At 40.7% G+C, this 12,123-nt stretch overlaps 1 protein-coding gene across 3 annotated transcripts in view; it reads left to right on the top strand.

The window, feature by feature from the left end:
* TEX2 (testis expressed 2) overlaps positions 1-12,123 on the top strand; it is a 109,260-nt gene that overhangs the window by 83,374 nt on the left and 13,763 nt on the right. For 2 of the 3 annotated variants that reach the window (XM_063080785.1, XM_063080786.1), the window contains exon 8: positions 11,840-11,972. The exons of the other annotated variant lie outside the window; for it this stretch is intronic. In XM_063080785.1, the coding sequence (XP_062936855.1) occupies positions 11,840-11,972 (133 nt within the window). The remainder of the gene's footprint in view (positions 1-11,839; positions 11,973-12,123) is intronic. 3 annotated transcript variants of the gene reach the window in all.

The following is a 12,123-nucleotide window of genomic DNA, read 5'->3' as shown; positions in this document are numbered from 1 at the left end:
TCATGATGAAATGAGGAAAAGTATACAGGATCTGAAAGAGGAAATATACAAGGAAATCAATGTCCTGAAAAAAAATGTAGCAGAACTTGCTGAGCTGAAGAAGTTATTCAGCGAAATAAAAAACACAACGGAGAGTTTAACCAGCAGGCTTGTCGAAGTTGAAGAGAGAACCTCTGAACTTGAAGATGGGCTGTTTGAAATAACACAAGCAGACAAAAAGAAAGAAAAAAGAATCAAGGACATGGAAGAAAATCTGAGAGAGATATCAGACAACCTCAAGCGCTCAAATATCCGAGTCATGGGTATTCCAGAAGGGGAGGAAAATGGAGATTCCATTGAAAACATATTCAACAAAATAGTGGCAGAAAACTTCCCAGGTATAGGAAAAATCACAGATCTTCAGATCCAGGAAGCTCAACGATCTCCAAACGTATTCAACCCAAAAAGGCCTTCTCCAAGACATGTCATAGTCAAATTGGCAAAACTCAGAGACAAAGAGAGAATCTTAAAAGCTGCAAGAGAGAAGCGTCAAATCACCTATAAGGGAGCCCCAATCAGGTTAACATCAGACTTTTCATCACAAACCCTAAAAGCTAGAAAGGAATGGGATGATATTTTCAAAATACTAAAAGACAAAGATTGCCAGCCAAGAATACTCTACCCTGCAAGGCTATCCTTCCGAAATGAAGGGCAAATAGTATATTTCTCAGACAAACAAAAACTGCGGGAGTTCACTACCACAAGACCACCCTTACAAGAAATCCTCAAGGGAGTACTGGGTTTGGTTCCTGAAAAATAACTACCACTGCCATAAAAACCTAAGAAAAATCTAAACCCGCTAGTACAATAAAAATGGCATTCATGAAGAGAAAACAAGCTAACAAAAACACTATCTACAACCTAAGGAACCAACAAACAAAGAAACCAAACAGTAAATCAGAAAGCAAGGAACAAAAGACACCTAAGACAACCAAACAACCAATAAAATGCTAGGAATAAATCAACACCTTTCAATAACAACTCTTAATGTTAAAGGCTTAAATTCCCCAATCAAAAGACACAGACTGGCTGACTGGATCAAAAAGCAGGACCCAACTATATGCTGCCTACAAGAGACCCACCTCACCCATAAAGATTCACACAGACTAAGAGTGAAAGGATGGAAAAAGATTTACCATGCAAACAGAAAAGAAAAACGAGCTGGAGTGGCTATTCTTATATCTGACAAAATAGACTTTAAACTAAAAACCATAAAAAGAGACAATGAGGGACACTACTTAATGATAAAAGGACTGATCCATCAAGAAGACATAACAATCGTAAATATGTACGCACCCAATGTTGGAGCAGCCAGATTTATAAAACAAACTCTATTAGACCTAAAGAAGGAAATAGGCACTAATACCATAATAGCAGGGGACCTGAACACTCCACTGTCAATATTAGACAGATCATCTAGGCAAAGAATCAGTAGAGAAATACAAGATCTAAACAAGACTCTAGACCAATTGGAATTGGCAGATATCTACAGAACATTCCATCCAACAACCTCAGAATATTCATTCTTCTCATCAGCACATGGATCATTTTCCAGGATAGATCACATATTAGGTCACAAATCAAGTCTCAATAAATTCAAAAAAATTGGAATTATCCCATGTATCTTCTCAGACCACAATGGATTAAAACTAGAAATTAATAACAAACAAAACTCTGGAAACTATACAAACACATGGAAATTAAACAGCATTCTATTTAATGACATATGGGTCCAAGAAGAAATCAAGCAGGAAATCAAAAAGTTTATTGAAACTAATGAAAACAATGATACATCATACCAAAACCTGTGGGATACTGCAAAAGCAGTATTGAGGGGAAAATTTATTGCATTAAATGCTCACCTCAGAAGAATGGAAAGATGGCAAGTGAACAACCTAACACTTCACCTTAAAGAACTAGAAAAACAAGAACAATCCAAACCTAAAGTTAGCAGACGGAAAGAAATCATTAAGATCAGAGCAGAACTGAATGAAATTGAAAACCAAAAAACAATTCAAAAGATCAACGAATCAAAAAGTTGGTTTTTTGAAAAGATAAATAAAATTGACAAACCATTAGCATGGCTAACAAAAAAAAGAAGAGAGAAGACTCAAATAACAAAAATTAGAAATGAAAAAGGCGATATTACAACTGATTCATCTGAAATACAAGGAATCATTCGAGACTACTATAAACAACTATACGCCAACAAATTTGAAAATCTGGAGGAAATGGATAAATTTCTGGACACACACAAGCTCCCAAAACTGAACCGTGAAGATGTAGAAAATTTGAACAGACCAATAACAATAAAGGAGATTGAAGCTGTTATCAGAAGGCTCCCAACAAAGAAAAGCCCAGGACCAGATGGATTCACAGCAGAATTTTACCAAACATTCAAAGAGGAATTGACACCGATTCTTTACAAACTATTCCAAAAGATTGAAACGGACGCAAATCTCCCAAACTCATTCTATGAAGCAAACATCATCCTGATACCAAAACCAGGTAAAGATATAACCAAAAAAGAAAACTACAGGCCGATATCCTTGATGAATATAGATGCAAAAATCCTCACTAAAATACTAGCAAACAGAATACAGCAACACATACGAAAAATTATTCATCACGATCAAGTGGGATTCATCCCAGGGATGCAAGGTTGGTTCAACATACGCAAATCAATAAATGTGATACACCATATTAATAAACTCAAACACAAGGACCATATGATCATCTCTATAGATGCTGAAAAAGCATTTGATAAAGTTCAGCACTCATTCATGACAAAGACCCTCTATAAGTTAGGTATAGAGGGAAAGTATCTCAACATAATTAAAGCCATATATGACAAACCCACTGCCAATATCATCCTGAATAGGGAAAAGCTGAAAGCTTTTCCTTTAAGAACAGGCACTAGACAAGGATGCCCACTCTCACCACTCCTATTCAACATAGTGTTGGAAGTACTAGCCAGAGCAATCAGAGAAGAGAAGGAAATAAAGGGCATCCAGATTGGAAAAGATGAAGTCAAACTGTCCCTGTTTGCAGATGACATGATCCTATATATCGAACAGCCTACAACCTCTACAAAAAAACTGTTGGAATTGATAAATGATTTCAGCACAGTAGCAGGATACAAAATCAACACACAAAAATCAGTAGCATTTCTTTTCTCCAATAGTGAACATGCAGAAGGAGAAATCAAGAAAGCCTGCCCATTTACAATAGCCACCAAAAAAATAAAATACTTAGGAATTGAGTTAACCAAGGAGGTGAAAAATCTCTATAATGAGAACTACAAACCACTGCTGAGAGAAATTAGAGAGGATACAAGAAGATGGAAAGATATTCCATGCTCTTGGATTGGAAGAATCAACATAGTGAAAATGTCCATACTACCCAAAGTGATATACAAATTCAATGCAATCCCCATCAAAATTCCAAAGACATTTTTCTCAGAAATGGAAAAAACTATTCAGACATTTATATGGAACAATAAAAGACCACGAATAGCCAAAGCAATGCTCAGCAAAAAAAATAAAGCTGGAGGCATAACACTACCTGACTTTAAGCTATACTACAAAGCTATAATAACCAAAACAGTATGGTACTGGCATAAAAACAGACACACTGACCAATGGAATAGAATAGAGAATCCAGAAATCAACCCACACACTTACTTCCATCTGATCTTTGACAAAGGCACCAAGCCTATTCACTGGGGAAGGGACTGCCTCTTCAGCAAGTGGTGCTGGGATAACTGGATATCCATATGCAGGAGAATGAAACTAGATCCATACCTCTCACCGTATACTAAAATCAACTCAAAATGGATTAAGGATTTAAATATACACCCTGAGACAATAAAACTTCTTAAAGAAAACATAGGAGAAACACTTCAGGAAATAGGACTGGGCACAGACTTCATGAATACGACCCCAAAAGCACGGGCAACCAAAGGAAAAATAAACAAATGGGATTATATCAAACTAAAAAGCTTCTGCACAGCAAAAGAAACAATTAAAAGAGTTAAAAGACAACCAACAGAGTGGGAGAAAATATTTGCAAAATATACATCTGACAAAGGATTAATATCCAGAATATATAAGGAACTCAAACAACTTTACAAGAAGAAAACAAGCAACCCAATTAAAAAATGGGCAAAAGAGCTAAGTAGGCATTTCTCTAAGGAAGATATCCAAATGGCCAACAGACATATGAAAAAATGCTCAACATCACTCAGCATCCGGGAAATGCAAATCAAAACCACATTGAGATACCATCTAACCCCAGTTAGGATGGCTAAAATCCAAAAGACTATTAACGATAAATGCTGGCGAGGCTACGGAGAAAAAGGAACTCTCATACATTGTTGGTGGGACTGCAAAATGGTGCAGCCTCTATGGAAAATGGTATGGAGGTTCCTTAAACAATTGCAAATAGATCTACCATACGACCCAGCCATCCCACTGTTGGGAATATACCCAGAGGAATGGAAATCATCAAGTCGAAGGTATACCTGTTCTCCAATGTTCATCGCAGCACTCTTTACAATAGCCAAGAGTTGGAACCAGCCCAAATGCCCATCATCAGATGAGTGGATACGGAAAATGTGGTACATCTACACAATGGAATACTACTCAGCTATAAAAACGAATGAAATACTGCCATTTGCAACAACATGGATGGACCTTGAGAGAATTATATTAAGTGAAATAAGTCAGGCACAGAAAGAGAAATACCACATGTTCTCACTTATTGGAGGGAGCTAAAAATTAATATATAAATTCACACACACACATACACACACACACACACAAACCGGGGGGGGGGGAGAAGATATAACAACCACAATTATTTGAAGTTGATACAACAAGCAAACAGAAAGGACATTGTTGGGGGGGAGGGGGGTGGGAGAAGGGAGGGAGGTTTTGGTGATGGGGAGCAATAATCAGCTACAATGTATATCGACAAAATAAAATTTAAAAAATAAATAAATAAAATAAAAAAAAATAAAAAAAATAAAAAAGAAAGTAAATAATATGTGTACATGCTCTGTTTTCTAATGTATTAGCAGTCTCCTATCTCAGGACCATCCTTTGCTGAATTAGTAGAAATTTCCAAGCAGAGAGGAGCAGGGCCACAGCAGAACTTTCCATCATCTAAGAATTGTCCCTGTGGCTTTGAACTCTGCAGCATCATGGAGCAACTTTGGTGAGGCTTTGACTAAAATTCACCAAAACCTAAGTCTCGAGCTTCTTTCTTGTTCTTTTAGAGTAGGAGCTGCAGTGAGATATTGGACTGTTTAGATCAAAGCTTGGCTGGTTTTTAATCCATTTTAGGCTTAACTCCCTCCAGAACAAGTTTTAGAGATCTGCCTGTTTGTGTAACAAAGGAGAAAATGTTACTAAAGAAAGGACCAATAAAGACATAAAGTCTGTGGGGTTTTTAAAGTTTGTTCAAATTAAGTTTTTGCAAGTCTGCAAAGGATGCAGATATGATGATCACACTGAAATGAACATGAAAGAAACATGCATTTTGGATGCCATTGCTGCAAGGGGTATCCTTTCCTTTTAAGGAAATTAAAATCTGGGGTGACTTGCTAAAACTGATTCAGCAAAGCAGAGCTCACCTTCCAGGGAAATGCATCCAGCGTGAAGTTGGAAATACAATGCCGAGGAGAGGCACCTCCCATGGGACCCTTCACATTCTTTTTAAAAACATTTCCTAACTTGTGCTTGTTTGTTGGAGGCATGTTGCTTGGGAGGGATACTCAGGCCACAGATGGGTTCTTCCATCCTCGGGATGCTCTTGAGGCAACACAGAGCACTGGTTCTGAACCCTAGCTGTGGAGCTAGATGGCCAGGTTCACAGCTCCATGGCCTCACTTCCTCATCTCTCAAGTAGGGATTCTAATAGCACCTATTTCATAGGCTGGTCATGAGGATATTTAAATGAGTTAATATATGAAGGGCACCTCAAACAGCACCTGGAGCAAGGCAGGCACTTAATAAATGGTAGCTAATTACTGTAATTGTCACCTTTAATGCTGCTATTAGAGAGTTCAGAATGTGGGTGACTGTGGTGTCCAGTTGACCCACCTACAGCTCAAGACCAGCAGATCCTACCAGGTCAAACAAGAAAAATGCCATTCTCAGTTTTCGTGGCCTTGCTGCTAAAAGGAGCAAAGTCTATAGTTCCTCTCAATGAAGTCACACATGTTGGTTAGACCTCACAACCCCTCTCTAGTGTAGTGGAGAAGGTGAAGTGACCATTGTTCCTTTCAAAGGCAGGTGGTTGGAAGATGGATGAGATCTGGCCCTCGGAAATGGGAAGTGGCCCTCCTGCCTCAGCTCTGACCCTCTCCTCTCCACACGCACCTGGAACTAGCTCTTCTGCCTATGGGTGTATATGAGTCTCTCTTCTTCCCTTTAGGCCACAGAGCAAGGCCCAGAACCCTGTCTCTGTTACCCATTCCTCCTTGGCCTGGCCTCCCCAACCCACCCCTCGTCCTCACCCTGGGCTGCTGTCTCCAGGGCCTGTCCTTTGGGGTCCACCAGTCCGTCCCTTTCAGCCAAACTCTTTCCAGTCATTTTATTAACTCTCTTAGGGTAATGTTTGTTCATTCATTCACTCATTCATTCATTCAACAAATACTCATTGTAGGGAAAACTGAAATATTCAGAAAAGGTAGAAAGGAAAACATTACCCATCATCCTATCATTCAGAGATAGCCAGGGTTACCTGTTTGGTATGCTTTTGGAACACCTTCTCCTAATCTTTTCTCTTATGGATAAAAATTTACAATGTATAGCTCTTTTTCAAAACCCTTAAAGGATTGGGCGGATTGATGATTTAGACTTGAAACGGCAATCAGAGATCGCCTAGCCAGACCCTGCCGTGTTTGTACAAGCCAAAGCCCGGAGCTGGTGAGACTTGCCAGAGGTCATCAGCAGCCTCACCGTTCCATCCTGCTCCACGGCTTCTGGGCACAGGCCAGAGGCTCACCGTGAGCACTGGCCCTGAAGCCAGGCCACCTGTGTCTGGGCCCTGCTCCTGCACCATCCAGCAGCAAGACCACAGGGAAGCTACTAACCACTCCACACCTCAATTTCCTCCTTCATCAAGTGCTGATAGCAGAAGTGCCAGTCTTGTTCAGTTGTGGTGGAGATTAAATGTTATGTGTAAAGTGCTCAGAGAGCGCACATGGTGAGCCACCAACGTCAGCTGCTGCTGCTGCAGCTCCTGCTGCAAAGATTTGTCATTAGTAAAACTTCCTGAAGGGGCTTGGTGTGGACCCTTTTCTGTCAGCAGAATCAGAAAGTGTGTCACGGAATCAGAATAAACCACGGATGCAGATTGTGACCCCTCAAGTGTAGACTAATTTATTTAGTCTTTAGAACATTTGCTGTGTGTCTTTAAGTCTGCAAATAATCAGTGTCCACCACGAACAGTGCTATACTGGTTTTGCCCTGTTTCAAGATAGCCCAAGTTTTGACTGAAAGTCTCAGGTTCTGTGGAAGGATTACCACGTCCCACAGGAATAGGAACCTTGCCTGTCTCCAGAGGTGCCCTTAGTTGTGGCTGTGGGCGTCCACACTCTGTGCTCATATTCCAGACTTTGGTTTGGCCCCTTTATCCAGTGCTGCAACTGAATTACTTTGCCAACTGAGTATTGCAGAAAATTGGAACCAGACTCAGCCCATGACCTACCTGCTCCTCCCGCCACACCCTCTTCAAGAGCTGACATTGGGAGAGCAGCTGCCGTGATCATGGGCTGCCTAGGACTGAGAGCCGAGGCAGGGCCAGACTAGAGTTCAGCACTGATGGGAGTGGTACACACACTCTAACCAGACCACGTTGTGGGAAGAAAAAACACTGTGTGTGGAAAAAGAAAAATATCCTCTTGTGGAACTTAGGTGCAGTCGGGGAGAGGGGACTCTGATTTGCGACTGTGTCACCCTTGAAGAGGCTGAGCTCTATTTCAGAGAACAGGTACAGGTAGATAAAGCTAAAAATGATGTCTGTAGCAGAAGACACATCCAGTGCAAGGAATTGCTAATTTTCTGTGGTGTTTGAATGAGCGATATGGTATCATCTGTTTGCCAGGAACAAAATCATTTGTACGTTCTTCTCAGAGCCCAATAACTCAAACATCTGTTCCAGATAATATACTATAAAATGTTCCATTTTAAGAAGTTTTGTTCTTTGGATGCCAACTGTTGACTTTCAGAGTGACATCAGCCACTCACAGTTACAGGTTGAGGGAAATGGAGGAGCAAATCAGGTGAGGACCCGGCTCAGTTGAGCAAGGCTAAGGTGCCTGTAGCTCCTCCCGAGCAGCAGTTGCCCTGTTAAGCCTATTACAGCGAGACTGGTGCCTTTATTAGTAATAAAACACTGAACTGCTGTGTGAAATTACCGGATTTATACGGCCATGGTAGAACTGTTGCTGAGACCCCAGGGGTATGTTACTAGAAAACCAGAGAGAAGGCAGAAGACCTCTGTTCTCGCTGTGGCTACCCCTTTTTTTCTGGGGCCATGCACCGAGGCATGTTGTTATGTCTGTGTCATTATGGTCTGGTCTGCACCAGGTGGCCTAGTCTGTCTTTATTCTTCTTTAAGCACGTACTTCCTGAGGGCAGGGTTCATCTCAGTGTCTTCAGCTCTGATATTGTGCATTAAGAATTCAGTGAACCCTTTTTGGTGGAATGAGCTGTAGTTGTTGCTGCAGTATCTCTCTGAGTGGTGGTGGTAACTGAGACTTCCTCCGTGAAGCTGAAGAGGGGAAGAACAGCCACCTGGGCTCCTCACACGTCCTTGCACAGAGACTGACTAAAGCTTGTCATTTTCATCATCAGTTGTGTTTTCATGTATTGCTGAATGAAGTGCCAGTTTTATAGGGGCTCACTGATAATCAGGCGCCACTGGTTATCACTGGACAAACGTCTCAACATGAGGATCCCCTGTATGGCAGAGACCCATCATGTTCATGCCTCCAGCCCTCTTTCCAGAGAACCTCTCGGGACTGACTGCCTTACTCCAGCTTAAAAGCATCAAAAATTGTCCTGTTTCTCAATGTCCAGTTTTTGTCCTTGAGTACTACCCAGAGAAGATGGTTATAGAACAGCATTTTAAATGAAATGCTTTACAACAAAGTCTTAACGTTTGTCAAGAGCACAAAGAAAAAGCCCTGTGACATTCATCTGGATTAGGAGCATTTAGCTCATTTACAGTTGAGATGCTGCTCATGCAACAGTGTACATCCCCATCTTCACATTGTTGCTACATTTGTCCCCAAGAGGAAGACAACTTTTCTAGTAATTGTTAATTTCATCTTTCAGTCTTGCAAGGCAGGGGCCTCCTGACTCACCCATTGCATAACAGTTGCTCTTGGTTCCAAGTTGTGTAAGTTGTGTGTGCTCCCAGGTTTTCAGGGCACTTTTTGCCTGCTGAATCATTGTCACAAGCAAGTTTTTATTTGCACCTAATGCTAAAATAATCTCCTTATCCTCTTCTGAATGCAAGCACATCATATTAATCTGTTGGAATGTTTGTTTGCAGTTTATATTTGTTTTTAAAAGTTCTCTAGCCATTCTTGATTCCTTCATATTTTCACTGAGTGCCAAGGCTGAGCAAGGCCCTGTGGGGGTGGGGGGGTCTCATGGGGCCTATTCAGTGGTGTAAAAAACAGACCCCTCCCCCACACGGAGCCTCAATCAGGTGTTCAGGCCTTGTCCTGAGATATCAGGCTCTGTGGCTGCCCAGTGCAGTCTCCTCCCTGGCAACACTAGCAAGTGATACCAGAGCAAGGAGGAAGAGTGGGCTGGCTACAGCAGAGAGGGGGAAGCCACCTGGCCAGGATGTACCCAGCACTGGGCTGTATGCAGCCCTCCCCAGAAGAGCCACGGTGGTCTGCCTTGTGCACATGAGGAGACTGATGCACAGAGGTGAAGAAAGTTCCAGTGAAGTTCAAGCCCCTGTGCCTGGGCTCCATGCTCTTCCCTTGGCCTTTCCTGCCTCAGCTACTGACTGGGGCATGGACCACACATCACTGGGAGGAATGTCACAGTGACAGGGTCATGAACCACCAGTTTACTAAGCCTGTATCCACATCACCTCATTTAAAAAACAAGCATTGACCTAAACTCAGAAGGCTTAAAGAAAAAAAAAAAACCTTCTGTTTTGTAAGAAGTAAAATTCTAATGTCTTTAATATGATGACTTTCAAAGGCAATATGTACTATTAATATTTATTGGAAACCTGACTTGGATTTTCAATAGAAATGATTATGTTTGAATACATATAGTAACCAGGTAGTTTGAATCTATTAATTCTCAAATGAAGCTAGAGATATTATATAATAATAAATGTCTTCTTTATTGATGTTCTTTTTATATTGAGTTTAAAATCTATTAATATCTAGCCTTTTTCCGTAATCCCCTTTTCTACTGGAATTTATTAATGACTACATACATGTCTTTATTAAAGTAGATCTGCCCTTTATTTCCAGTAATAGTACCTTTGAAGAGCAAGCTCATTAATGATTTGTAACTCCTTAATATGAGTAAGGAATAAAGCCGTTTCGTGAGTGTCACTGCAAAGACAATCACAATTGCCCTGCATATCCCGTAACACCCAGGTCACTCATGGAAAATAATTACCTTCAATTATGATAGAAAGAATTTGTTGAAAACAAAATGGACATTATTCTGCCTTTTGTGAGGAATTACACCATTAGTTCTTCTTGAAGTTAAGCAAGGCTTTTAAAAATCCAAGGTGGTAGCCATGTAAGGAATGGGTTATTTACTGTAATTGCTTGAGAATGCTGCTTTGTGTGAACAGTGGTTTAGATTAATTTCCTGCTTCCTTCTAGATGTTGTCATTTGGCTTAAAAGGCTCTATAAAAGTTTATTAACATTTAAATGCCCACTTGAAGGATCACATCTTGATTGAAAGTCCATGAGGTTTCATGGAGCTCTGAGTCTGAAAAATCACAGCATAGCCATCTTGCCTGCCAAATCACAGAACCTCAAGAAGAGGGTCATGAGATGATCTCTGTTTACATTTTAGACTACTGGCCAGTGGCCATCCCAGTGAAATTCCATGAAGCTAAAAAGTCTCTTAGATATGATTTCATTGTCATTAGTATCTTCTCTAAGGAATAAGTTTTTAAACTTAGGTACAAAATGGTTACCCGATTTTATTTGGATAATCCTAGTAATTGAATGTTAATCCTTTTGTTTCTATTATTAGGCAATTTCCAGAAAGAAATGGGTTCTAAAATGTTTTTTCTCACCGTTCTTATATTAATCTAAATCTGAACCATTTCCCATTGCCCCCCACAGCACGGTGGTTCCTATATGTGTCTTTAAAGAACAATCCAACTTGCAGTGAAGTCTCTGTACTTCCCAGCTGGGCAACAGCAGACTTCATCCAGGCTTTGCCCTGGGTCAAGCCACTTCCTTCTTTGGGGTGTGTGTTTTTTTTCACTAAATGTGAAGAGAAACCAGAGGATGGGAACTTTCCAGTGTTTACATGGGCACTGAATTCACTGTGACCATTTTAATGGATATGAAATGCTGGTTTGAATCATTTCACAATCATTTCTCTCCTGCGTTGATAGTACAGCACTCTCACCCTCCTCTTTTGCCTGTGTTACTAGTACAAGCGATACATAGACCTTCAATCTGATGCCTACTTAGATGCTTTAAGATATACATTTTTATACTGTCATTTATAGTCATGTGTTTTTTTGGGGGGGGGGGGAACTTGTGTTTTTTCACCATTTCTCCAGGACTCTGGATCGATTTGGAAATGTCCTACAATGGGTCCTTTCTGATGACTCTCGAGACCAAAATGAATTTGACCAAACTAGGTAAAGAGCCTCTTGTTGAAGCCCTGAAGGTTGGAGAAATTGGCAAAGAAGGGTAAGGGGCTATATATGAATTCATTAATTCAACCCTGGGGACCAACCTCTCCCTCCAGTCTTTGAGAAGCAGGTTTGATGTATAGTAGCCCCTGAATGTTGAGTGAGCTTCTGTGTAAGTGCTTGTGGACTACAGAGTGTTTCAGGGACCA

This window comes from Cynocephalus volans, chromosome 16 (assembly GCF_027409185.1).
Source record: "Cynocephalus volans isolate mCynVol1 chromosome 16, mCynVol1.pri, whole genome shotgun sequence".
Classification (NCBI taxonomy): domain Eukaryota; kingdom Metazoa; phylum Chordata; class Mammalia; order Dermoptera; family Cynocephalidae; genus Cynocephalus; species Cynocephalus volans.
The sequence above is the reverse complement of the archived record's forward strand: the minus strand, read 5'-3'. Positions and strand labels throughout refer to the sequence as shown.